The following is a 24,163-nucleotide window of genomic DNA, read 5'->3' on the forward strand; positions in this document are numbered from 1 at the left end:
TTATTAAATCATTTAAAGGATTTAAAGTTTTACATTAAAATCAAAGTCACCTCAGTGTCTTCTTCTTATTCTGCATCTGTTTGAATCTAAAATCAACAATGTGCTGCCCCCTGCTGGTGTTTCCTCCACAGTGCAGCCACAGCATGAGAAACAGGTTTTATTGTTTCTGTCGAAGTTTTATTTTGTTCAGTTTCTGATGTTTGTGGTTTATTCTCTGGTGTTTGTATCAGATTCAGTGAAATGACTCAGATCAACAGTTGTATATGTTGTAAAGACTCTTTTTAAAAAGTATGTTGGTACCAATATTTTAGCTTTAATGTAATTTCTGTATTTGTATTAAATTTGAAGGTTTTGTTCCTGAATTTTTCGCATTTTAAAAACAACCTAAATAGTTTTCATCATTTCAACATAGTGAAAGAACTATTAAAATTAGTCACCATTTACTGGTACGGACTATTTTGTGCAGAGCTAATGGCCGACACATCGTAACAGTGAACTTTTAGAAAAGCTCAAGTTCAGGAAGTAAATTTCTATTTAATTTTCTCCATTGACTTTTGAGAAAAATCCCCCAAAAAAGTCCTGAACCACGTCGAGCAGCTACGAGATCGAACAAGACGTTAAACATCGAGCAAAACAAATGAAACTGTTAAAGTTACAAGATTGTGTTCACAATTATTCTAAGAGTTAAAGAACTACAAATCCCATAAACCATTGCAAATTATCCCTTTCCAACGACTTCCAGCAACATGGTGCAGCGCTTCCTCCCCGACTGGAATCAGGGGAAATCGAGCTCGCTCTGTGCTAAAGGATACGATCAGTGCCCCACATTATTTCCATGGTAACAGCAAACATAAGGACCAAAGGATTGTGGGTAATGTAGTGCTTCTCTTTCACATCAAATCTTACAGCCTCGTAGCTTGTTTACCTCGGATGGTTAAAATATTTATGGCTGATAATTAAAATCTCTGTTGATATTTTTACTTTAGGAACCAAAGTGTGGATTAAAGATGGAGGACGACTCACAGATTCAGGTGCAGACAGAAGAATAACTGATCTGATCATCGAGCTCAGACCAACGAGCAGAACGTAGAGAATCTGTATCAGAACACGCGTGTTCAGCTCATGACTCGTTCCTCAGTTCATCGAGGCTCGAACAGGAAACTTTCAGCCGATCTTTGGTTTTCACCTTTTCACCTTTATTTTCATTTCATTAAGCTTTGATATTTCCACTTTATTTCACAGACATCGCTCCTCTGAGTCTCTAATAAAACCACAACACGTTACCACATGTTATCTGATGAATCTGTGAAGGTGATGTTTCATGGTCGGTTGTAAACATAAGGTCCGGTGGCCGGGTTCGGGTCCACGTTCGAGGGCCACTGACTCCGCTGCGTTTACACACAAGAGTCCGATCTCTTGTCGTCATCGCACAGTGCCGCCTGTTGCCATGGTGATCTGCAACAGCCAGATATAGTGTTGAGTTTGCCGCAAAGCGTCATCAGACGTTTTCAGGCACTTCGTCGGTGTCGCCCTCCTTCTCCTCGCCTGCCCCTGAAAGCGTTACCATAGCAACAGGTGAGTTCACTGGGAATTAAAGTTCAGGACGTGAGAATTCAAACGTGCGTGTGTCGTGTTTGTACCGTTCCAGGTCAGGTGATCTGCAGGCATCTGGTCGGCTGATTGGTCGTCATGTGTTTCATCTGGCGAGTCATGTGGTTGGTCAGAGGTGTGTTCGTCAGGAGGGCTGTGGTTGGGTGAGGCTTCAGACTGGACATCTGAGCCGATGTTAGACTCCGCCTCCTGTTGTTTCTCTTGCTCCCTATTGGCCAGTTCTGTGCACGACAGACACATGAAGATTTTAAATTGATGAATTAAAGGAAACGTGACATAAAGCTAATTACAGCTAACAGGACAAAGCTACGACAGAAATGCTAGCAGCTCTCATGGGTTGTATTAAGCACAGTGGAGCTCTGAGCTAAATGCTAACATCAGCATGCTAAATGCTATGCATGCTGCAATTCTAATATCGTGATGTTTAGCATGAACCATCTTAGTTTAGCATGCTAACGTTTGCTAATTTGCACTAAACACAACATACGCACAAATACACAACAACCGCAAAACAAAAGTTAATACACTGTGTGTGTGTGTGTGTGTGTGTGTGTGTGTGTGTGTACCGTCCACAGACAGCTCTTTCCAGCGGTCCTTGTTGCTGCCGATGACGCCTGATAGGTGGAGCCTCAGAACCTGCAGGTCAATTGCGGTCAGAGAAAAGTCCATCTGTCCATCGTCATTGTTTCCATGGCGATTGCTGCTGTGCCTCTGCACCGACTCCACGGTAACAGAGCCACTTCCTGTTAAACTGAAACAGAGCAGAGACACATGCTGGGTCGGAACCAGTGGAGAAGGCTCGTAAACATGTAAACGGATCTAGTGCCAAGTTTAATTGGATTTCTACGACTTTCAGGGAAAGTCACTGACACATTGTTTGTTCTTCTCAGGGTTTGTACGTTCAGCTTTTCTTCAGACAACCAGATATTTTATAATGATGCTAATCTAGTTTCATATCTATTCAAAGCTTGAAAGTGAAACAGTCCAGTTCAGAAATGATTATCAATTCCTGACCTTACACACAGTAGCAGTAGTAACAGTAGTAGCAGTAGTAGTAGCAGTAGTAGTAGCAGTAGTAGTACAGTAGGATAGCAGTGCAGTAGTAACAGTAGCAGTAGTAGTAGTAGCAGTAGCAGTAGTAGTAGCAGCAGTAGTAACAGTAGCAGTAGTAACAGTAGCAGTAGTAGTAGTAGTAGTAGCAGTAGCAGTAGTAGTACCTGGACCTCCTGTTTCCACTCTCTCTGGCCTTCCTATCTTCTTCTATCAAAGGTCCGATCACCTTCTCGGTCGTGTCAATCAGAACAGTGAAGGTCGGCTCCACAATGAAATCTATGAAACCTGCAACCGGACCGAGATGAACAGACGTGATAGAAGAAAGACAACATGACTGAGGTCAGGAACCAGTGGGAGGAAGTAATGCACCTGAAAGCTGAAGAGGAGGAGACAGAGTCGGGCCAGTGGTGAATCACCAGTGGAGTTCACAGGTGACGCAGATGAGGCTTCACGCAATAAGTGATGTGAAATATGAATAGAGATGAAATTCCCACAGTTTACCATGGGAAATTTAAACTATAGTGTCCAGCATCAGCCACAGTGAGTGACGCTGACCCAGTGAGTGACGCTGACCCACAGTGACGCAGCACCAACGTGGGTTTGTTACGTGCGTGTGTGAAGTTTACTTTGTGTTTGTTTGATTTGCTCGAGAGTTTATGAGACACGTATTAAAACATGTTGAAAATAAGTCCAATGATATTTTGTCCTGACGGTCACATTTGGGGTCGACCTGCCTGTGGCTGGTTAAGGTTCTTATGGTTCTTAAGGTTCTTACCTATCTGTGATTGGGCGATCATGGTGGCTTTACGGTCACAGAGAGGAGAGAAGGGGAGGCCCAGGTCCACCTCTTTATCTCCCTGGAAAAGAAACACAAGTGGGAAACAGGAACTTTACTACTGAATCAATAAATGTAGAGTTCTCTCACATTAGAGCAGATACACACATGTTTAAATTTGCTTGTGAATATTTTGCTTGTCTTTAAGTTTTTTGGAAGAAAAAACATGTGGAATAAAGAAATGTTATATAACTACTAAATCTCTTTTTAATAGTGTTTCCAGATGGAGAGTGACCTCGTCTATTTCAGTTAAATTAAGATGCACCTCCACTTCCCCCCACTGCGCTGCCATCTTGTGTCATCATCCTGCCACTGATAAATCCAACTGACCAATCAAGAGTCAATCTCAGAAATCTATTTAACGTGTACTTTGATATTTTGTCTTGGTCCATGTCCCCTCTGCTAACATGGAAGAGGCAGGGTTTATGACTTATACTGCAGCCAGCCACCAGGGGGCGATGTTTTGGCTTCACTTTAGGAATCTGCCGTGTGTGTGTTGTGTGTGTTGTGTGTGTTGTGCACACACCTGTTGAAAGAACTCCTCCATCAGACTGTGGGTCCAGCGGTGGTGCAGCGGCCAGGCTTTGGCCGGGTGACTGATGTCGGCAGCGTGAAGCATCAGAGACAAAACCTTCACTTTGTCGATGCTGAGCGAGAAAGAACAACGTTTAAATGAGTGTGATGAAGACGTGAGAATCATCTCCTTCACCCGGAATCTGACTGTTCAGTGAAACACACACACACACACACACACACACACACACACACACACACACACACACACACACACACACTCACTCTCTCTCCTGTATGAAAGGTGTCTGTTTAGCATGTGGATCACGGTGGTTCTCCAGAGAGCAGCAGCAGCAGCAGAGCCTCATCCAAGCGTGAGTTTGGAGCGTGACAGCTGCCCCCCCACACACACACACACACACACCTCCACACCACTGACGAACAGAGGGGGGAGGCTCTGTTCCTGGGGACCCCCACAGGGACTCAGAGACCAGTCTGGTTCAGCAGCCTGCAGAACCTTATGTTGGACCAGGACACCAAACTCCCACTGATGATCAGATGGACGAGCTTCCCACAGTCTGTCTCCACTGAGCTGGCCCACACAACACAGGCCTCAGAGCTTCAAAACATGTACTCGGAATCATTTTAATATTCATGTTGAAGCATCATGTAAAGAGCTTTGGATTAGAGTTGTGAGCAAAATCTGTTTCATACAGAAAATGAACGTGTCTTTCTCCAATCCTCTGTAACGGCTTGAAAACAAACAAAACAGGGAATACATGAAAATTAAGCGTATAAACTACACAATGACAGATTGGAGAGAAACTTTAGTAACGCAGATAAGAGGTCAAAGGTCACGTCAGCAGTACTGACCTGTGTGTCTGGCTCAGGGCGTTCCTCATGGTCTTGATCTGCTGGAAGTGACAGGACATGTCTGTGGACATCACCATCTCTATCACCAGAGACCTCAGCTCCCTGTCAACCATTGATACCATCAGTGATACCATCACAGAGCCGTTAGTGATAACTCATCAGTGTGTGTGTGTGTGTGTGTGTGTGTGTGTGTGTGTGTGTGTGTGTGAGACAACCTCCAGTCGTCCTTGTTCAGGTTGATCAGGATGTTCATGTCCTCTTCTGCCATCAGCCTGTAGGCGGCGCTGATGTGATGGTTCTCCAGCACCGACCTGTCGTTGTAAAAAATCGCCACCTCCGACCTGACACACACACACACACACACACACACACACACACACACACACACACACACACACACACACACACACACACGCAACCACCCTCCTTCAATTTTCTCGACAACTCATGTGATGGACTTCAAACTTGACGAGTTTGTTTAGGATCCTAGAAAAGCATTCGTTAAACTGCACTTGCTGTTACCATGACAACTGTCTTCAATAATAACTATTATAATAGAATCTGTCTTCATGTTACCTGGTGTGGATGTGGAAGTTGTTGGTGGTTCCTGTGTGTTCAAAGTCGTGAATCGCTGCAGCGAAAACCATCGCAAGGATCTCCAGCTCACTGAGCCAGTGCTGCACACACACACACACACACACACACACACACACACACACACACACACACACACACACACACACACACACACACACACACACACACATCAAGTGTTTTAGTTCAGGATAAGGTAAGTGTGTGTGTGTGTGTGTGTGTGTGTGTGTGTGTGTGTGTGTGTGTGTGTGTGTGTGTGTGTGTGTGTACCATCAGTCCAGTGTGCAGCATCAGGAAGTGGGCGGTCTGAGTGACATCAGCGGCGTGGATCAGGTTGTGGTAGGGGTTCCTGTGTTTGCTGTAGCCGTTCTCCAGAGCGTCCACAAACTGCACCAGCGCCTGCACAGGGATCTGAACACAGAAGTACAGGTAGTACAAGTACTACAGGTGATACAAGTACTACAGGTGATACAAGTACTACAGGTGATACAAGTACTACAGGTGGTAAAGGGGGTGCAGGTGGTAGAGGTAGTACAGGTGCTGTGATGTGACAGAGCCAAGGTAGCGGTTTCCCACCATTTGAGCTCTCCGAGTTAGCTCCCTTAGCTAACCTAGCTGGGGAAAAACCAAAGCTGTCTCCTCTGATAGATCTCGTAAAGCTACAGATCAGAGGTTTGCTGTGATTGGTTCACCACAGTTCTGATTATTTCACTCATCATGTGTCTGGTCTTATATAACAAACACCTCATGGACACATTAACGAGGTTAAACACTGGACTGTCATTGGACGGGGCCTTGAGTGACATGAAGTTGTTTGTACCCTGAACCTGTTGACGAGGTCGTAGCGGGTCAGCAGGTCGTACACGATGAACTTGAGGGCGTGGTCTCCTGTGGCCTCGTGGAAGGAAAACACATCAAACGACCACTGGTCCACTTCCTGGAAAACAACCAATAAAACGCCACCGTCTCATTGGCTGAATAAAGTCCGACATGAGACAGAGCAGTTAAAAACAGCAGCTGATTCAGTGTAATGTTGTATATCTGCCAGGAGAGGGCAGTGTGATGTTAGTTTACACTGAAGCTGTTTAACCAATTAAATGATGGTTATATACGTGTTCATTAGGTCATAATGACATACCTCCCCCCTTCCTTCTTTATCTCCTTGTTTCCTTCACTACCTACTTTCCTTCCTTCTTCACTTCCTTCATTTCTTCCTCCTCCCTCTTTCCTTACCACTTCTCTTTCTTCTTTGCCTCCTCATTAATTTCAATCCCTACCTCCTTTTTCCTTTCATCCTCTGGTCTCTACTTCCTTCTTTCCTTTCCTAGCTCCTCATTTCTTTCATTAAGTCGTCCTCCTTCGTTCTCTGCATCCTCCTTAAATGAATGATTTTTTTTACACTCTGACCAACTGGACTTTTTCTACTTCCAATTATGTCAGTGATGTCACTTCCTGTCAATTATGATGTCACTTCCTGCTCATGGGACAGCAGCAGCAAAACAGTTTTTACCTTCAGAGCTGTCAAAGCCGTGGGCGGGTAGGTGAGACCGGCCATGTTGGACGTCCGTCTGTACATCCTGATGTCACACACACACACACACACACACACACACACACACACACACACACACACACACACACACACACACACACACACAGGTAAAAATATCATGCACAGACCCCCACATACGTGCAGTTGCATGTATATAAACACTGTTCACACGCAGACCCACTCCAGCCGCCCTCATCCACAGTTGGGGACCAGGATGGATTGTTTGTTGCCACGGTAACTGCCTTCTAAACACACACAGAGCGAGCGCTGGCTCGGCGCAGCACATATTTTTTGATTTCATGCGTCATTAAGCTGCAGCAGATGAACTGATACCGTTCTATCACTGTGAGTCATTTACACGCTAATGACACTGGACCTCAGCTTCCTATACACGACCTCATTCTCCGGCTCGCTCCCACGCTAACATCGTTACACCTCGTGGTCGACCTCGTAATGACATAAGGTCGACCGGATGTTTTCAAGAAGTTGATGATTTGAACCGACTGAACATTTGAAATAATCATTTAACTTCGACACTTTTATTCTTCTACGTGGCCAAAAGTATGTGGACGCTTGAACAACCCCTCTGTGCATGTTCTTCTCATATGCAATGACTTGAAATAACACAAACTCAAAAGACTATTGAAATATCACCTAAATGTTTTACTTTTGGGAGAAGTGGAAAAGTTTGTTAACCGATAAGAGTGGAAACTGATTTGATGAATAAACGATCACGTCATTCAGTGTCACTCAAGCTTCCTCCAGGAGACGAGCGGCAGATAAAAACATCATCACGTTCATTCATCCATGGTTTTGATTGACACTTTTTTAATTGCATAATTTTGCTGCCCTGTCTTCTTCTACTACTTCACCTGATTGGAAAATTAGAGCCACATACTCCCAACTGCTGATGTTCACAAAACAGCAGTGGATGGAGACGTACATACATATTCGTTTTATTTTCTGATAATTTGGTTAAAATTTGAAATGTCTTATCCCACTAAGTCCTTTCTTAATGTACTCTCTTAAAATAAGACTAAATCATTCCTGTCGGTTTAAGTCATGAACTGACATGAGCAAAGTTTACCTCTCTACAAAGATCCCAGCTTGCACCGCGTGGACAATGCTCCGGAATCTCGGCTTCTCCTCAGGTCGACGCTTGGCCACGCCCATCTTCCTGCTGAAGGTGCATGCCAGCCAGTCACGCACCTCGCTGGGCACTGACTCCGCCTGCAAGTCGCTGAGCTCGTCCTCGGTGTCCAACAGACGCCTGCAGGCCAGAGAGAGACGTCAGTTAGTCACAGTCAGGATGACGGGATAGAGATTTATTTTCCACACTTGCTTCCACATCCTACTTCGTCTCATCGGTGTAAACAGCGTCCAACATGGCAGCAGCGAGCTCCAGGTTCCTGCGGAGCTCCTGCAGGTCCACGACGCCGCGGTCCATCTGCTCCAGGACCCCCTTCAGCCTGACAACACAAACACACACGTGTCTAGTTATTAGCATACACTACATAAGAGGACACACAACACAGTACTGTATAGTGATATAATGAGAGACATTTACTAAGTAGAATTCCACCTGAAATAATGACAATGGTTAGTGGCTCATGATTGAGAACTATTTATTTTCTGGATCTATTATAGTTCATGATGATGATGATGAGCAGTGTTAGATGGTTTCACTCTCACATGGAACAGGTAGGACACATGTGCAGAACAGGAAAGACAGAAAAGAGAGAGTTTTGTCATGTTGAAGCAGTGAAGGATGATGGGAGTTGTAGTCTTCTTCCTTCAGTGTTGATGGTTCAGGAGCTGAATTCTCCTCAGACGTCTCCTCCTCTGATTAAATCCAGTAAAAACACAGACTAAAGCAGCTTCACATTAAATATCAGTGTTTCTCCAGCGGTGTTCGGCCGACACAGGACGTCTCTGGCTCTGAGTCAGGTCTGGTTGATGTTAACGTGGTAAAGTTACAGATTATAACGTGTAACCCACGAGAGCAGCAGGCGTCAGGCTTCATGCACCTGCTGACTGACAGAAGGCCGCCCCACATTCATACTCTGCTCCCACACAGCTGCTGTCCCGTTCACACCACACAACCAGAACATGGAAATCTGCTTCCTCCAGATGGACACATGACACCCTGCCTCCTGTCAATCACCAGTCACTCTCCTGCAGGATATCACCTTCACTGCGTCTGTGTCGCACTGAAGTTCATTCAGCTGATCTGGAATTCACAACACCTTGATGGACCAGTCTTTGATATTAATCCTGTCACATCTCAGGCCTTGTTCAGTCTGGATTCATTTCTCTGGTGGAGAGTGAAGAGCTCTGTGTCCTCGTCCAACATATCCACCTGTTCACCGAGGCCCAACCGAGCTACACCACATCTCACAGAGGACCTGTTCAAACCTGGTATTAAACATCCGTCCTGAGAGATACGATCACTGGTATTAAAATGTGTCCTGAACCGTGGGATCTCACTTCAGATCCCACAGAGACAGACAGAGACAGACAGAGACAGACAGAGACGTCAGGATGGCTGAATGAATGAATACCAACCTTAGAAAAGTTTAAGAACTCATTATGGTCACATTGAGGACAGACCTGAACGTGTGATCGTGTCACTCAGGATGGATTTTAATACCAGGTCCTCTAAATGAGTAATCCTGCTGACAACAAAACCAACTGACAGAGTGAGAACAGAACCTCCTGGACTCAGATAATGTCTCTTTATATCCCTTGTTGTTTGGACACTGTCCCTCTTTAAAGAAGTCATATCAGCTCAGAGCCGTTCCAGTTTGCAGTGAATCTCTGTAGTGTCACTGAATTAGTTTGATCCTGAAGTAAAGTTAAAAACCCAATGATTCTCAGGGAAGTTCTGAACTTTCTTTTCTCTTTTATCTCTAATCAAATTAATGGAGGATTATTCTGGACAGAGATGAATTAATTCATGTGCGTGTTCAGAGTTCTGATTCTGAGAAGGAGGAAGATTTGACTCCACTCTAATCCACCTCTTTTGTCTTTTACCTGAATGTCCCGTTGTTAAAGTCCTGTCCTGAAAGATAGATTAAACTTTATCCTCCACCTCCTCTACGATGTTACTCTTGTCTCAACAGGAGGTTTCCCACCACACTGCACTGATCCTTTAGAAAGTATATCTCAATATATTAAGACAGCTGGAAGATGCAGAGTGGGCGTGAGGCTGGATTCAGGACCCCAGAGACTCCCTGCTGTGCTCACCTAGCCCCTCCCACAGAGTCCTGCTCCACACAGGATGGAGGGATGAAGCACAGACAGAGGGAAGGATGGATATTTACTGCTGCGCTGCTGCAGGACACAGGGACTTCGAACAGCAGAGGAGAACGACTACTGGGAGACATAAAGACTCTGCTGCGGCCAGGCATCCTGCCATCGTCATGGCAACCAAACATCGTCTCGTAAACTGGGTGAAATCTGTTTCAGTTGCCATGGTTACAAGTGGAGTCAGAATGGGCGAAGACGGGGGGGACGGGGGGGTAAATGATCCAAGACGGCAGAGATTCAAGCTTTTAATTTTCATTAGAATTCCCAGGGCCTCGTTTATTACTTTATTGGTTTTGTAGTTGTTCACAGGGGAAATGTAACTCAGTACATTTACTCAACTACCATTTGAGTTACTTGTACTGAAGTATTTCAAGTTTCTGTTGCTTCATACCTTCTCTCCACTACATTAAAGAGGGAGTGTTGTACTTTTCACTCCATTACTTTTGTACGCTCCTCAGTTTCTCCTCCCCCTCCTGAGCTCCTGTATAAAGTCTAGATCCAGGAGCAGTGTGAACACAGCAGAGGATCCTCCACTGATTCACTGGGAGTGGGGGCTTCTAACACGGGACACAAACATGAAGAAACTAAAACAAACCTCTCTGGTGAAAAAGTGCTGACACACACGAAGAAGACACAGACGAAGATGTGAAGAGAGTTCGTGGTGATCAGAGCTGAAGGTGTCAGGTGATGTAAACATGATCACATGACCTCTGCAGCAGAGGTAACACGTCACTTCCTGTCTCTGTCTGCTGCACCCGGCTGCCCCCCCTCTCACCTGAACCAGGAGGAGGATCTGATGCTGTGAACGAGTCTGTGCAGAAAACCTGCTGCTGTGTTGTTCAGCTGTGAAACACAAACTCTGGAGAAGCTCTGGAGACAGTGAGTCAGTCAGTGAGTCAGTGACTCAGTCCACGAGTCTGTCAGTGAGCGACTTAGTCGGTCAGTGGATCGGTCAGTGACTCGGTCATTGGCTGACAGATGAAACAGTATCACGACTCCTGTAACTGAGCAACAACCAAACAACTCACTTGTGAGTTTACAGTCAGACAGTCAGTGAACAATGTGAAAATGAGTGTGTGAATAAAAATAGAGACAGAAACAAGAGACAGGTGGAGACAGACAGACAGACAGCCCAGGTGTGTGTAGGAGTGAGAGCCTCTTCAGTCGTCTACTTCAGACTGAGAGCTTCCTGTCTGTGTGTGTGTGTGTGTGTGTGTGTGTGTGTGTGTGTGTCTTACCTCTGCGAGGTACTTTTATATTTCTGCCTGTAAACAAAAACAGAAAAAGAAGAGTCAGTCAAATGAACAAATCACATGATGCCGCTCATCACACAGATCAATTTTGAAGCTACCATGCGACCAAGTGTGTGTGTGTGTGTGTGTGTGTGTGTGTGTGTGTGTGTGTGTGTGTGTGTGTGTGTGTGTGTGTGTGTGAGATGATGTTTGAACAGTCTTTACTGAATAACAGTTTCTTTCGGGGCTTTGAGAACATGTTAGTGTCTGACTGCTGCACCTCAGTCATGATAAACACATTTCTAGAGTCAGTGAGACTTAAACCTTGTGTGGATTTATCTTTATTTCCATAAACCAACTAAAAATCCACTAAACTGCATAGATAAACAAACTTCTAACAACAGTGTCAGTGTCACAGCGATCGTCTGTTGAGCTGTTTACAGGAGCTTCTAACTAATTCAGCATATTTTGAAAGCTGTCAGTCCATGTCCCATCTGCCAACATGGAGGGGGCGGGTTTTATAACATATCGTGCAGCCGGCCACCAGGGAGTGTTTTGGCTTCACTTGTGGGAGCCATCATGTATATGTATGTACATCTGTGTAAACGGCTGAACCAGGAGAGGAAGCTCACGCTCTACAGATCACACCTCTCTCCAACGCCAGCATTTCAAAATCCCACAGTGCCACGCAGATATGGGAAATAACGAATCCAACCAAAAAACTGAATTAATTAGGTGTTATGATGATGCTTAATGCTCATGTCCACATGTTGTGTTGCTGTGAAGTTCATTACTGTTCTGTATAACAAACCAACATTAATGTCAACAAAACACAGGAGTTAATAATTCCAGAGTCTTTGCTTGCGGCTAAATCCATGAAGCGGCCCCTTGAAGAAGCCCCTGCAGCGTTTGAACGTGCGCACCACATAAACACTGCAAGTTGATATCAGGCATCTGAACACTTCATTTGGTCGGAAATTAGCCAATCGTAGCTCTGGGATCTGACCCCGGCAGCTAATCACAGCTGTGGCACGTCTCAGCTCTGAAATCTAACAGCGGGCGCCGGTTATTTCACGGTCGATTGGTGATTGTACACCGGCCTGCGTGGTCGGATCAGCGCTGAATTACAAAGAGCAGGGGGGAGCAGCCGGGAGCGAGTTGCTGCATTGTGCTTTAGAAAAGAGGAGGCATGCTGCAGCGCGACAGGTGAGGAAGAGATAGTTTGAATGAGTCACCGCTCTGTCAGGACTTCACAGCCTGTGCTTCTGCTCCTGGTGACTCCGGGTTTCTGTCTCTGTGCTGCTCTGTTGTGTCCGTTCACCTCACACGTTTCCCTTCTGTGCATTATCACCACCGCGCATGTGAAATATAAATTATTCTTAGATGCATTACTTCTCTGCGTGACTCTTGTTTGCGATGCAGCACCACAGGGTGTTTCACGCTTTTTTAGAAGTTAACTCCGTCTACACCGCCTACGTGAAGACCGAGCGGCCTGAAGGAAGAGCAGAGCGTCCATTAAAATGAAACAGTGTGATAATAAACCATCTGCACGGGCGCATGCACGCACACACACACACACACACACACACACACACACACACTGGTGCTTCAGTTACTGCAGACATTATACTGGTTTCTACAGTTTCAACTGTGGCTGAACTGGACACACTGGTTTACACAGGGTTTCATTTTAATACATTTTCAGGTGACTGGACATAAAAAAAACTCTCTGACTTGGCTTTTCTTGTGTTTTTATTAAAGTAACTGAAGCGTTTCAGCTGATAACTGTTCTATTCACTGCTTCAGAAAACAGGCGACAAACTCTCCACTGCACAGATTCTCTTTTCTTCTCACCCCCACAGCCTATAATTCAAAAAGTGAGGCTGATTCAAACGAATACAATGAGTGCAAAATGAATTTAATAAAATACGTATCATGACATGTTAAAAAATAAAGGAACAAAATATTAAAAAGCTGTCCCGTCCCCTTTTCTCTTTTTCATTATCTTCAGCAGAGTTTGCTGCATCAAAATACTCTGCTGTAACCATGGAAACTAGAGATGATGAAAAAAAGACTTGTTTGTTTCCCCTCCAAACAACACAGACGGTTAATGTTGATCTGAAGATTACGAATCGTATCTTTCATCGCAGAACTACAACGATCAATCTGGACATGAAGACACTGAACACACACACACACACACACACACACACACACACACACACACACACACACACACACACACACACACACACACACACACACACACACAATGTGAAACAGCTGATTCCGTGATGAGAATGATGAGTTGACCTTGGTTGTTGATTCTTTTTGCAGCACTTTCGTTAATTCAGATCAAACTTCTACAGAATAATGAACATACAGTGTGTAAGTTTTCTGTGCTGCTTCTCTTTCCGGGAGCGAGTGGTGTCGATGGTCGCTCGCCAAGTGCTTTAGACGTTGTTGTGTTTACCAGACGAGACGTTGTTATGCCTCAGCAGCCACATTTCTTCAGGGCAGACAGACTTGATGCTACAATAATTTGAAATTGGAACATGCCCAGAAATGCTGTTCATACATTTTGAATGTGGTGACATCGTTTGTCACTGAAGAACATTGTGGTTCTGTTGCTGCGTCTGTGCTGCATGAAGGTCGACCTCTAGAAAAGATCTACTTCTCAGGAGGCAGCACAGGTAACGGCCGATTCACATTCATACAAAGTCAGGTCCTGTCAGGTCAGAGAGAAGAGCGAGAGAGAGAGAGAGAGAGAGAGAGAGAGAGAGAGAGAGAGAGAGAAGAGAGAGAGAGAGAGAGAGAGAGAGAAAGAGAGAGAGAGAGAGAGAGAGAGAGAGAGAGAGAGAGAGAGAGAGAGAGAGAAAGGTGTGCAGTGTGATATCACTTTTTTCATGGCTTTGATCGAGAATGAACTGATCTATATAATCAAACTGAATCTGTTTGTCCCATCGGGTTGAACCAGGTGCAACATCGTCTGTTAAACTACCACAAAGCCCATTAAAGGAGGAAAGAACACAGACGTGTCAGACAGGGATCCCTCTCCAAGGAAGTTCAACAGATGCTGCGTGAAAACATAAGTATAATATGTGTATAATAATGCTGAGTGGAGTTGATTTTCTGCTTGATGTACTGAGCAGCTTCACTACATCACTATGAATATTACATTTGACCATTTAATCACCTTCTACAATAAACTTTGCCAAAAGCTTTCAGCACCAAGTCAGAAATATTGGGTTATCAGAAGTTTGACTTTGACGTTATAACAACTTGAATGAACACGTAAGCGTCACTGTGATAAAACTTAAACGCAGCAAATAAGATGAAACTCCTCTAAGAATCTGTTTAAAAAAGAATAAAACTGATCTTAAACTGAGTAAATGTAATAAAAAGAAAGATGTTGTGATATCAGACCAGTGAGAGAAGGTCTGACCTCAGTTATTTCTGTTCAGTTTAGCTACTTGTTGAATTCAGCATTTTATTCTTACACCTTCAGAGTTTGTCTCTCGTTGAATCACTTCTGACAGATAACACATCCACGTGCCAATGTTTATTACAGGATCTGGCAAAAATCAGACACTTCTCTTGGCGTCGACTTCCTCGACCGACACGTCAACTTCTGCTGGTGAATTAGTTTTTTTCCTGATCTCGTTCTGTTTCCAACTAGTTACTAAAACAAGATGCTGCTCATCAAGTAGTGTCTGTTAAACAGAGGAAGAGCTGCCAACAGGCGTGAACTGGTGTGAGTGTGTTTCTCTTCACTGCTGCTGCTGATGTGAGGAACATTCATTAAATCAAACTGCTGCTGATTCTGTCTGCAGGCGACATGATGAACGAGGCCACGACCACGAGGACACGAGATGCAATCGTACAAATACGTCTTATTTAGTTATGAGATGTAAACATGTGCAAGGTTAAACTCAATCTTTAAGTTAAATATAACTATCAGCTTCATGCTTCTTTACAAATTGACGTAATAACAAGCAAAGAGCGTTTTAATGATGGAAGTGGTTTTGAATGACGGCTGTTGGTGCGCAGCAGCCAGTGTGGCCCGCCCGTGAGAGTTTGTACCTTCAACAGGACAAAGTGCTGCCAGTCAGGCAGAAGGAGAAATGCATTGATACAGTGATTTGATCTAAAGTGTAAATTCACTTCTCATTCAACTGGTCACACCCTCACGTGGAGGAGTGAGACTTTCTAAAATAAGATCAGTTCACATCTTTTCAACTTGTAGTCTTTAGACCAAACCTCATACTAAACCTTTAATTCATATTTATTACTATTGTTATTTATATTACTGCTTTTTATATGACAATTGTCATAATAACATCAGAGATCTCAAAGTTAAGAGTGTGCAGTGCTGGTTGCTGCATAATGTGTCTGCATCTAAATCTGCACGTATGCTCGACTCCTCCTCCCATCACCCACCACAAGGAAGTATCATCTCCAGTTCAGAGACCAGCAGCCGCAGCAACATTCATCTCCACCTTTTCATTAAGTCACTTTTATGTCACCAGACCCTATTTACATTTAAATGTATTATACCTCATATATACACTTCATTTTTGTATTTATATCATGCACCTTGAGCATTGCTGCTAAACTCCGTTTTACTCTGTGCAATGACAAGAAAAGGATTCTGATTCTGATCTTTGATAATAAATAACTCAAGGACATGAGATATGATTCTGCTCTTTACTAACACGACCTGTGCAACTAACTGATGAAGCCTCTTGATGAGAAACGTTAGAATCCCGTGATGTGGCCTCCACATGTTGATATGCACGGACTCTGAGGAGACACTGTGGAAACCTCTGACATCACTACTCAATAAAAACATGTGCACATATCTTTGTGCACCATGAACGTGAGTGTGCACATCTGGTGTTTTGGTGACAGGATGAGTCGGAGCATCTGCAAACTGAGAGATTGAGATGCACTGGGTGAGTTAGAGGCTGAGATCCACTTTACCAACCTGACATTGATTTATATTTCTCTTATCTTCTCTTTAAGGAGAGTGTGCACCTCCACATGTTGGTGTTGAGTGTTCGAGTCCCAGAGAGAGAGAGGGGGGGTCTCAAGGTAAATCTGTAAACTATCTATCCCCCAAATAAATATTTAATTTCATAGGATAAAGCTACTTAAAGGATAAAAGTAATAAAACCATGTCGGGTTATTCCGCCGCTAACACACCCAGTACATCTCAATGTACCACGTGCACACGCTGTGGTCTATAACATTTTTACCATCCACGCAGACAGTCGTGCATCGTGTCAGCTGCAGTTGTGTCATGCAAACGCAGTTCGTTCTCTCATGTGAAAACTTATCTTTCACATGTAGTCTGTGTACCTGTCACTCTGAATTTACTGTGCGTGAGAGTGACCTTTCTTCACGTGCACTTCCACCACTGTAACCACCATAGATTAAATAAAGTCTGTGGGAAACACTCAATTGTGTCACGTCAATAAATTAAATAAATACGAACTTGATATTTAAAGTGTCGTATTACAAAGAGACAAAAGCCAACTACAGGTCGATAGTAGAACTTCCTGCTGTGAACAGCTGTGTTTCAGTCAGTGTCTGTGTCCACAGATCCAATATCTCATAACTCATCCATCAGACAAACTTTGTTTATGGCTGTTTTTTATGTGCAGCCATGAAATGATCCGAAGCATAATCACATAATTACAGATTAAACAAAACAACTGTATATATGTTAATGATGTTAAAAAATGCTAATAGAACGATTCTGTCCTCAGACAGGGTCATGCTAGCTGTTTCCCTCTGTTTCCAGTCTTTGTGCTAAGCTAACCAGCTCCAGTTTGCAGCTTCATACATTTGAACGTGGCGTCAGTCGTCTCCGCGGGACTTTGATTTCACGATGAGCTGCAGTGTGTGAGCTGTAGGACGCAAACATCTGCTCTGCCTGGTTTTCCTCTTCATGCCCTGCCTCCATCTCTCTCTCGCTCTGTCTCGCTCCTAATCTGTCTATCTTTGCTGCATCGCAACGCTCTGTCGTTGCCATGGCAACAATGGACAAGAACAAAAAGACCTGCTGTTTTCTTTTTTTTTTACTCTGCTGCCGTAGCCTCGAATTCAGACAGATGTGGCGGCTCCTGCTGCGACGCTCGCTTGTTAGCTACTGAGGTAAAACATCTGACAGACAGACGGTCATCACACACACACACCCCTCTCTCTCTCTTATGTTCAGTAATGTTGCACACCCACTGACTTTCTGTCATTCATCTTCAGTCCATGCCAACATCACCACGGCAACCGTGCCACCACGTTGATGCCGTCCCCGTGGTCGTCAGCTTGATTCCACAACTAACAGTGATGGATCCTTACAACGCAATCACTAATTATTAATAGAGACATTTCATCATCACCATCATTACATCATCAGCCAGCTGACTGTGTTTACTCACATCCCTCTCAGTCGAATCAGGACCTGGTTGTTAAGGTTCTGCTCCACAGCATCCACAAAGTCCTGCACCTCCTCAATCTGCTGCACCTCCACAATCTGCTGCTGTACCTCCTCGGTCTGCTGCTGCTTCACCTCAAACTCCTGCACCTGTTCTCTCTGCTGCTGTTCAGTCTGTAGCATCTCCTCAGTCTGCGCCTCCTCCTCCTCTTCAGTTTGCTGCAGCTCCTCAACCTGCTGCTCCTCCTCCCTCTGCTCCTGTTCACTCTGCTGCACCTCCACATTCTCCTCGTCCTCCTTTACCACTTCACTCTGTTGCATCTTGTCCTGCTTTTGCTGCATCTCCTCCTCCTGCTGCACCTCCTCCTGCACCTTGTCTTGCTCCTGTTGCACCTCCCCTTCACATGGCACTTCCTCCTGCTCGGGCAGCTGCGCCTCCTCCGCCTCCTCGTTCATCTCGCGGTGGGTGAGGAGGAGATGGAGGTGCAGGAGGTTTCTTTCGGCTTGTTGGAGAGTTGTGTTCACAGGGCAGAGTTTGGTCTCTGAGGAGCGTCTGGACGTCTCTCACTCTGACACACTTGTGAAAACATAGACGCCGATTACGCCCATTTGGGGTTGATGAAACTTCACTCAACTTCCTGTGATGTCACCTATCAGCACGGCCAATCCAAAACAATGACCTCTGATACGACCCGTTGGAGGAGCGGAGGGGTTAAAGGTCACCGGACAAGGTGCAGGTTTCTGATAAGTTGAGAAGCAGGAGACCGACGCCGCCCAGCAAGTAAACAAAGTGATCAGCTGACGACTTCCTCCAGTTCAGCTCCGCACTCCGGCACTGCGGCGGCAAAATGATCCAGCTGAATGTCCCAGAGCATCGCCGTAGCAACGCACAGAGGAAGTCAACCAGCAATAAAGACAGGATGGAGTGAGAGGGAGAGAGAGAGAGCGCGGGAGGAGAGGAGAGCGATGGAGGAGGACAAAGGAGAAGCAGAGAACATCGCAGAGCGTTTCCGTGGTAACTCAACAACGGTTGCTAAGAGTGATGGAATCCTGCAGCTGACAGACCTGCCTCCTCCTCCCTCCCAGTTTCAAACACACATAACTTTACGCTCCGCTCAGACGCGAGCAGCCGAACAGGAACAGGAGCCTCAGTCTGTCCTGCCCTCGCTCTCCACTGCATCGGAGTGTGTGTGGTTTTTAGACAATGATGATGTCATGTTCCTGAAAATGAGAGTCACCTCTTCAGTCAAAGAGCAGGACCAGAGAAAGGTCCTGCTGGCGCCCTCTAGAGGCCGTCATGGTCATTTCAGCCCCAACAAGAACACGTCAGATAGAAATACACTTGTTTCACGTTGGTGTATTTCACATAACTGCTGCTGTTCTACGGCTGCTGACAACTCTGACGTAGAGTCGGTGAATAAAAGGCCTCAGCATCTCAAGCAGTGCACGACAACATGCATGAGCGTGAACCTGAAGAATACAACTTATGATTTGTTTCCCATGAATTATTCACTCTTACACACATACACACAGAAAGTATCCGTCTCCTACACAGGGGCAGATTGCCAGTTGACCTAACCCCCACTCATCATCTGTGGTTATCCTGTCCTCTGAGGAAACTCCAGATGCTACATGTGATGTGGACTCTTTCGGGGGACGAGTCACTTTGAACCAAAGCAAGAAGACAACATACGTTAGGAAACCGATGGAGTTGCTTTTCTCCAGAGGCTGAGGACGAAAGCAGATTCTGCAGAGTTCAACCTGTTTGTTCTAGATTTGGAAAAACCATGTATGTTTTTGTCCGTGGTTACGTTTGATTCCAGATGTGTAGCTACAACAACTGAGATGTTCCCTCCAGCTGGAGACGTAGCAGACAAACCCTCAGGTCTTCAAGCATTCAGGGGGAAACAATACATGAGATCCATGTAGACAAAGCATGTGGACATGTTCCTGGACTTTGAAATCACAACAGAAGTCTGGGTACGACTACAACCAAGTGTGTGTGTGTGTGTGTGTGTGTGTGTGTGTGTGTGTGTGTGTGTGTGTCGTCTGTATCACGTCACCAAGCAACAACAAACCAACAAACACCTGTTCAGCACATTTCAGCTCAACAAAGTGACACAAAGCAAGTTAAACAGGTAACTGACCCGCTGTCTGGTGAAGGTGAGCTGGTTAAACAGGTAACTGACCCACTGTCTGGTGAAGGTGAGCTGGTTAAACAGGTAACTGACCCACTGTCTGGTGAAGGTGAGCTGGTTAAACAGGTAACTGACCCACTGTCTGGTGAAGATGAGCTGGTTAAACAGGTAACTGACCCACTGTCTGGTGAAGGTGAGCTGGTTAAACAGGTAACTGACCCGCTGTCTGGTGAAGGTGAGCTGGTTAAACAGGTAACTGACCCACTGTCTGGTGAAGGTGAGCTGGTTAAACAGTTAACTGACCCACTGTCTGGTGAAGGTGAGCTGGTTAAACAGTTAACTGACCCGCTGTCTGGTGAAGGTGAGCTGGTTAAACAGGTAACTGACCCACTGTCTGGTGAAGGTGAGCTGGTTAAACAGTTAACTGACCCACTGTCTGGTGAAGGTGAGCTGGTTAAACAGGTAACTGACCCACTGTATGGTGAAGGTGAGCTGGTTAAACAGGTAACTGAAACTCACCTGAGTTAATAACAACATGGCTGCCGTCCTCCTCTGGGACGGTAGCATCATTAGCATTGTTAGCTTCCTCCTCTCCAGGCTCTTTGCTAATGCTAATAAGTCAACTTTTGAACAATGAAGTGAACATGTGACGGTTTGTTTTTTCTGAATCCAGTTTCTCTGACATCTTTGTTTCTCTGACATCTTTGTTTCTCTGACATCTTTGTTTTCGCTGGTTTAGTTTCAGCTTTGGCGCTAAACTTCTTCTTCTTCTTCTTCTTCGTCTGTCATTAGGCAGTGTAGACGCTGCTGAGCATGTTACTGCCCCCTGCAGGATCTCAATGAATATGTCGTATAAATGTAAAGAGAAGCCGAGCATCACACGTTTATTTCTACATGTAAAGATGATCATTCAACAGGTTTTTTACCTTCATTTTAATTTTTACCTTATTTATTCTCAGTGTAAAATAAACATTTAAATTTACTGTGGGACATTCCACTGACCGACGTTGTTGTTGTTGTTGTTGTTGTTGTTGTTGTTGTTGTTGTTGTTGTTGTTGTTGATCATAATCCTGCAACAATGACGTCATAACCAGTGCAGAGAAATGTAGTTTTTATTTTCCGATGACCTCATGTATAGTTCTCTATATAATTATCTTTATATAGTGAAGTAGAGAATAGTGAGTGAGGGATTTCAGACACAACTCATAAGTGTGTCCTTCTCACACACACACACACACACACACACACACACACACACACACACACACACACACACACACACAAAGTGTTTTGGGGCCCCCTGGAGGCTGGAGGCCCCTGTTGGGATAATGGTGTTAATTAAAATCTTTGTTATGTTGATCCTGGAAGTTTCTGTTAAATGTTCAAACACTTTTAATTTATTTTCTAAAAATAAATCTCACAGAACATTAGTGACAGATCCTGGTTTAACACAGAAAAGGAGGATTCACTCTGATTCTTGTTGTGTTCACCTGTTCTCATGTGTTTGTGGTTTGTAGATTTTGATCAGAGTAATAAATAATAATGTTTGAAGTGTTGAATCTTAAATGTCTTACCCGGTCTTCACAGTGCAGTGATTGGCAGGTCCACGGACACGCCTCCCGATGCTGCACCTGCTCCTGATTGGGTGCTGCAGCCAGCTCACTGATTTGATTGGCTGCAAAGAGTCACCTGTCGGAGGGAGAGGAAGAGTTAGACTTTAAATAAAGATGGGAGACGGCGTTCCAAAGGTAAACCAAGCCTCCTCCATGTTAGCAGATGGGGTTGTCGTTAAATAAAGACGTTAAATAAATGTTTGAAGATGGTTTCTGTCATTTCAGGTCGTTCTTATCTCTCTGATGTGTTTCTGATCAGTTTGGTTTGAATTTGTTATTTGATGATATACAGTGGGCTGAGACAGCATGATTGACAGCTAAGCCTGACTCATGATTGGTTGAGCACATATATGGGTGTGACCTTGTTACCATGGCTCCACTCCACAATCACTATCATTGGAGCAAGATGGCTGCCTTCATATGTGATATTGTGGCTTCATTTCTGGATAGTGAGAGATGGTGAAATGTGTCGTCCATCTTTATTTCCAGGGTTGAATGATTAGAAATAAACCTTCCAACGTATTTTTCTAACCACTTTTCCTTGACGACATTATCTCCTTTCCTTTTGTTGAGGATGCTTCAGTGTTTCCTTTGCTTAAGGTGATGAGAGGAAGCTTTAAAGGTCCTTTCCTCTGCATTTAGAGGATTCCACCAGTTTTCATCATCGCCGCTGCTGAGACACATTTACAATCTTCCTCTGAAAACACAAATATTCGATTACGGTGTCACAGATACTCAGTTGATTTATGAAGAACCTTGTTTGGCCTCGTAACTGATTTCTCTTTACTGAGGCTGTTGGAGAAAAACAACAACCGAGGCAGCGGAGCGTAAAACAGGGAATTAAAGGTCACTTTGCAGTTTCTGCAGAATAAAAGTGATTCTTTTCTCTCTGAACACAACCTGCTGTGTCCTTTCACTCCTCCTGCTCCTCTGAGGCTTTTCTTTCACTAACTGACCCACCCCAAAATTGCAAAAGACGTCAGGCCTAAAAATAGATGAAGCTTGAAAAGACTGCAGAGGTGAAATTAAAAGGCTCCGAGGCAGCAACTGGGGCAGATTGAGACCAGGAGATGGAAACTGTTCAAATTATTTTACCTTTTGATTTTACTTCTATTTTTTGTATCTGTAGAAAGAAAATCTGTGTTTTGAAAAAATGTCTATATTTGGTCTATAATGGTACAGTTAATAACTAAGACTTTTTTATAGTTGATTTGGTTTTAACTGCTTCATTTAAAGCAGAAGAGACTTGTCCTCCAGGTCAAATGACTTAAGGGCCCAGATCTATAGACTAGAGAAGAAATAAAAGACCATTAAAGACTAAATAGTCGAGAACAGAACAGACGTGAAACCACAACCTCCTCTGTGGACGTAATGAAGACAGAACGTCAAAGAAATAGTTAAAGCTGAGAAGGAGAGCAGACACAGCAGCTTCTGTTCATGTGTGTGTTCATGTGTGTGTTCATGTGTGTGTTGATGTGTGTGTTAGTGTGTCTCTGTCCATGTGTCTCCATGTTGTCCAGCACAGCAGCTCTTGTGCTCGTAAACAAACCCTCATGGCAACATACAGACCGTCTGATTGGCCAGTGGACTAACTAACTGTTTAATGGTTCTTCATAATCAGCATCGACACTGAAGAGACAATTAAAGATGACCGCGTGGGCGACTGGAGGAGTGTGAGTGTGTGTGTGTGTGTGTGTGTGTGTGTGTGTGTGTGTGTGTGTGTGTGTGTGTGTGTGTGTGTGTGTGTGTTTCATTAATATTCAGCTCCTTTGTTTTTCAAAAGGCTTTTGAGCAACAAGTAGACAAACCGGAGCACAGCTGAGAGACATGTTTGTTTTTTAAAGCTCCATCAGACAGAAGCTGAAGAAAATCTCTGCTTCGCTTGTTTTATGACAAACTGTAGAAATTTAATCAGTTTTAAGTTCTAATTTGTGTCTGAGCTGATTTTCACCTGGAACATTTAATCTACTTTTTGTTTTAGTGTTTTTATCACTATTTCTGATTTTAAGATTATTTTGTAAATGTCTAAAGTTTGACCCAAGTATTAGATTTTGTTTCATTTTACCGGACATCACTTCAGATACAGACAGATCTGTTCTGGTCTAAATATTAAGTACAATATCAACTTTGTACAATAAATAAAAAATAAAATATATAGCAGCAGGTGAACAGAGCTGACCTGTCTCTGTCTGAACTGTTGACTCCTCACGTGGCGTCACTGTCACCACCGCCGTCTTCCTGTCCAGAGCCGTGCAGAAGGAGCCCATCGTCAGCAGGAGCCACAGGAGGAGGAGGAAGAGGAGGAAGAGGAAGAGGAGGAGGAGGATGAAGGAGACGCAGGACTCTGTACCTTAATGTTTTTACACCTGATGGAGAGACATCTTCCTTCTGCTCTCACCCACAT

General features: G+C 44.4%; 1 protein-coding gene across 1 annotated transcript; it reads right to left on the minus strand.

The window, feature by feature from the left end:
- Window positions 1-1,174: 1,174 nt before the first annotated feature.
- On the minus strand, window positions 1,175-19,175 carry pde1a (phosphodiesterase 1A, calmodulin-dependent). The gene is made up of 16 exons (XM_035174762.1): window positions 18,013-19,175; window positions 11,579-11,605; window positions 8,387-8,500; window positions 8,119-8,301; window positions 6,990-7,056; window positions 6,300-6,416; window positions 5,750-5,890; window positions 5,462-5,562; window positions 5,101-5,226; window positions 4,886-4,987; window positions 4,026-4,146; window positions 3,440-3,521; window positions 2,829-2,949; window positions 2,178-2,362; window positions 1,641-1,832; window positions 1,175-1,551 (listed from the first exon to the last, which is right to left on the minus strand). Exons 1-16 carry the CDS (start codon window positions 18,462-18,464, stop codon window positions 1,499-1,501), a joined length of 2,184 nt encoding a protein of 727 aa, XP_035030653.1. The 5' UTR covers window positions 18,465-19,175; the 3' UTR covers window positions 1,175-1,498.
- Window positions 19,176-24,163: the final 4,988 nt, after the last annotated feature.

The sequence above is a fragment of the Hippoglossus stenolepis genome, chromosome 13 (assembly GCF_022539355.2).
Source record: "Hippoglossus stenolepis isolate QCI-W04-F060 chromosome 13, HSTE1.2, whole genome shotgun sequence".
NCBI classification, from domain to species: domain Eukaryota; kingdom Metazoa; phylum Chordata; class Actinopteri; order Pleuronectiformes; family Pleuronectidae; genus Hippoglossus; species Hippoglossus stenolepis.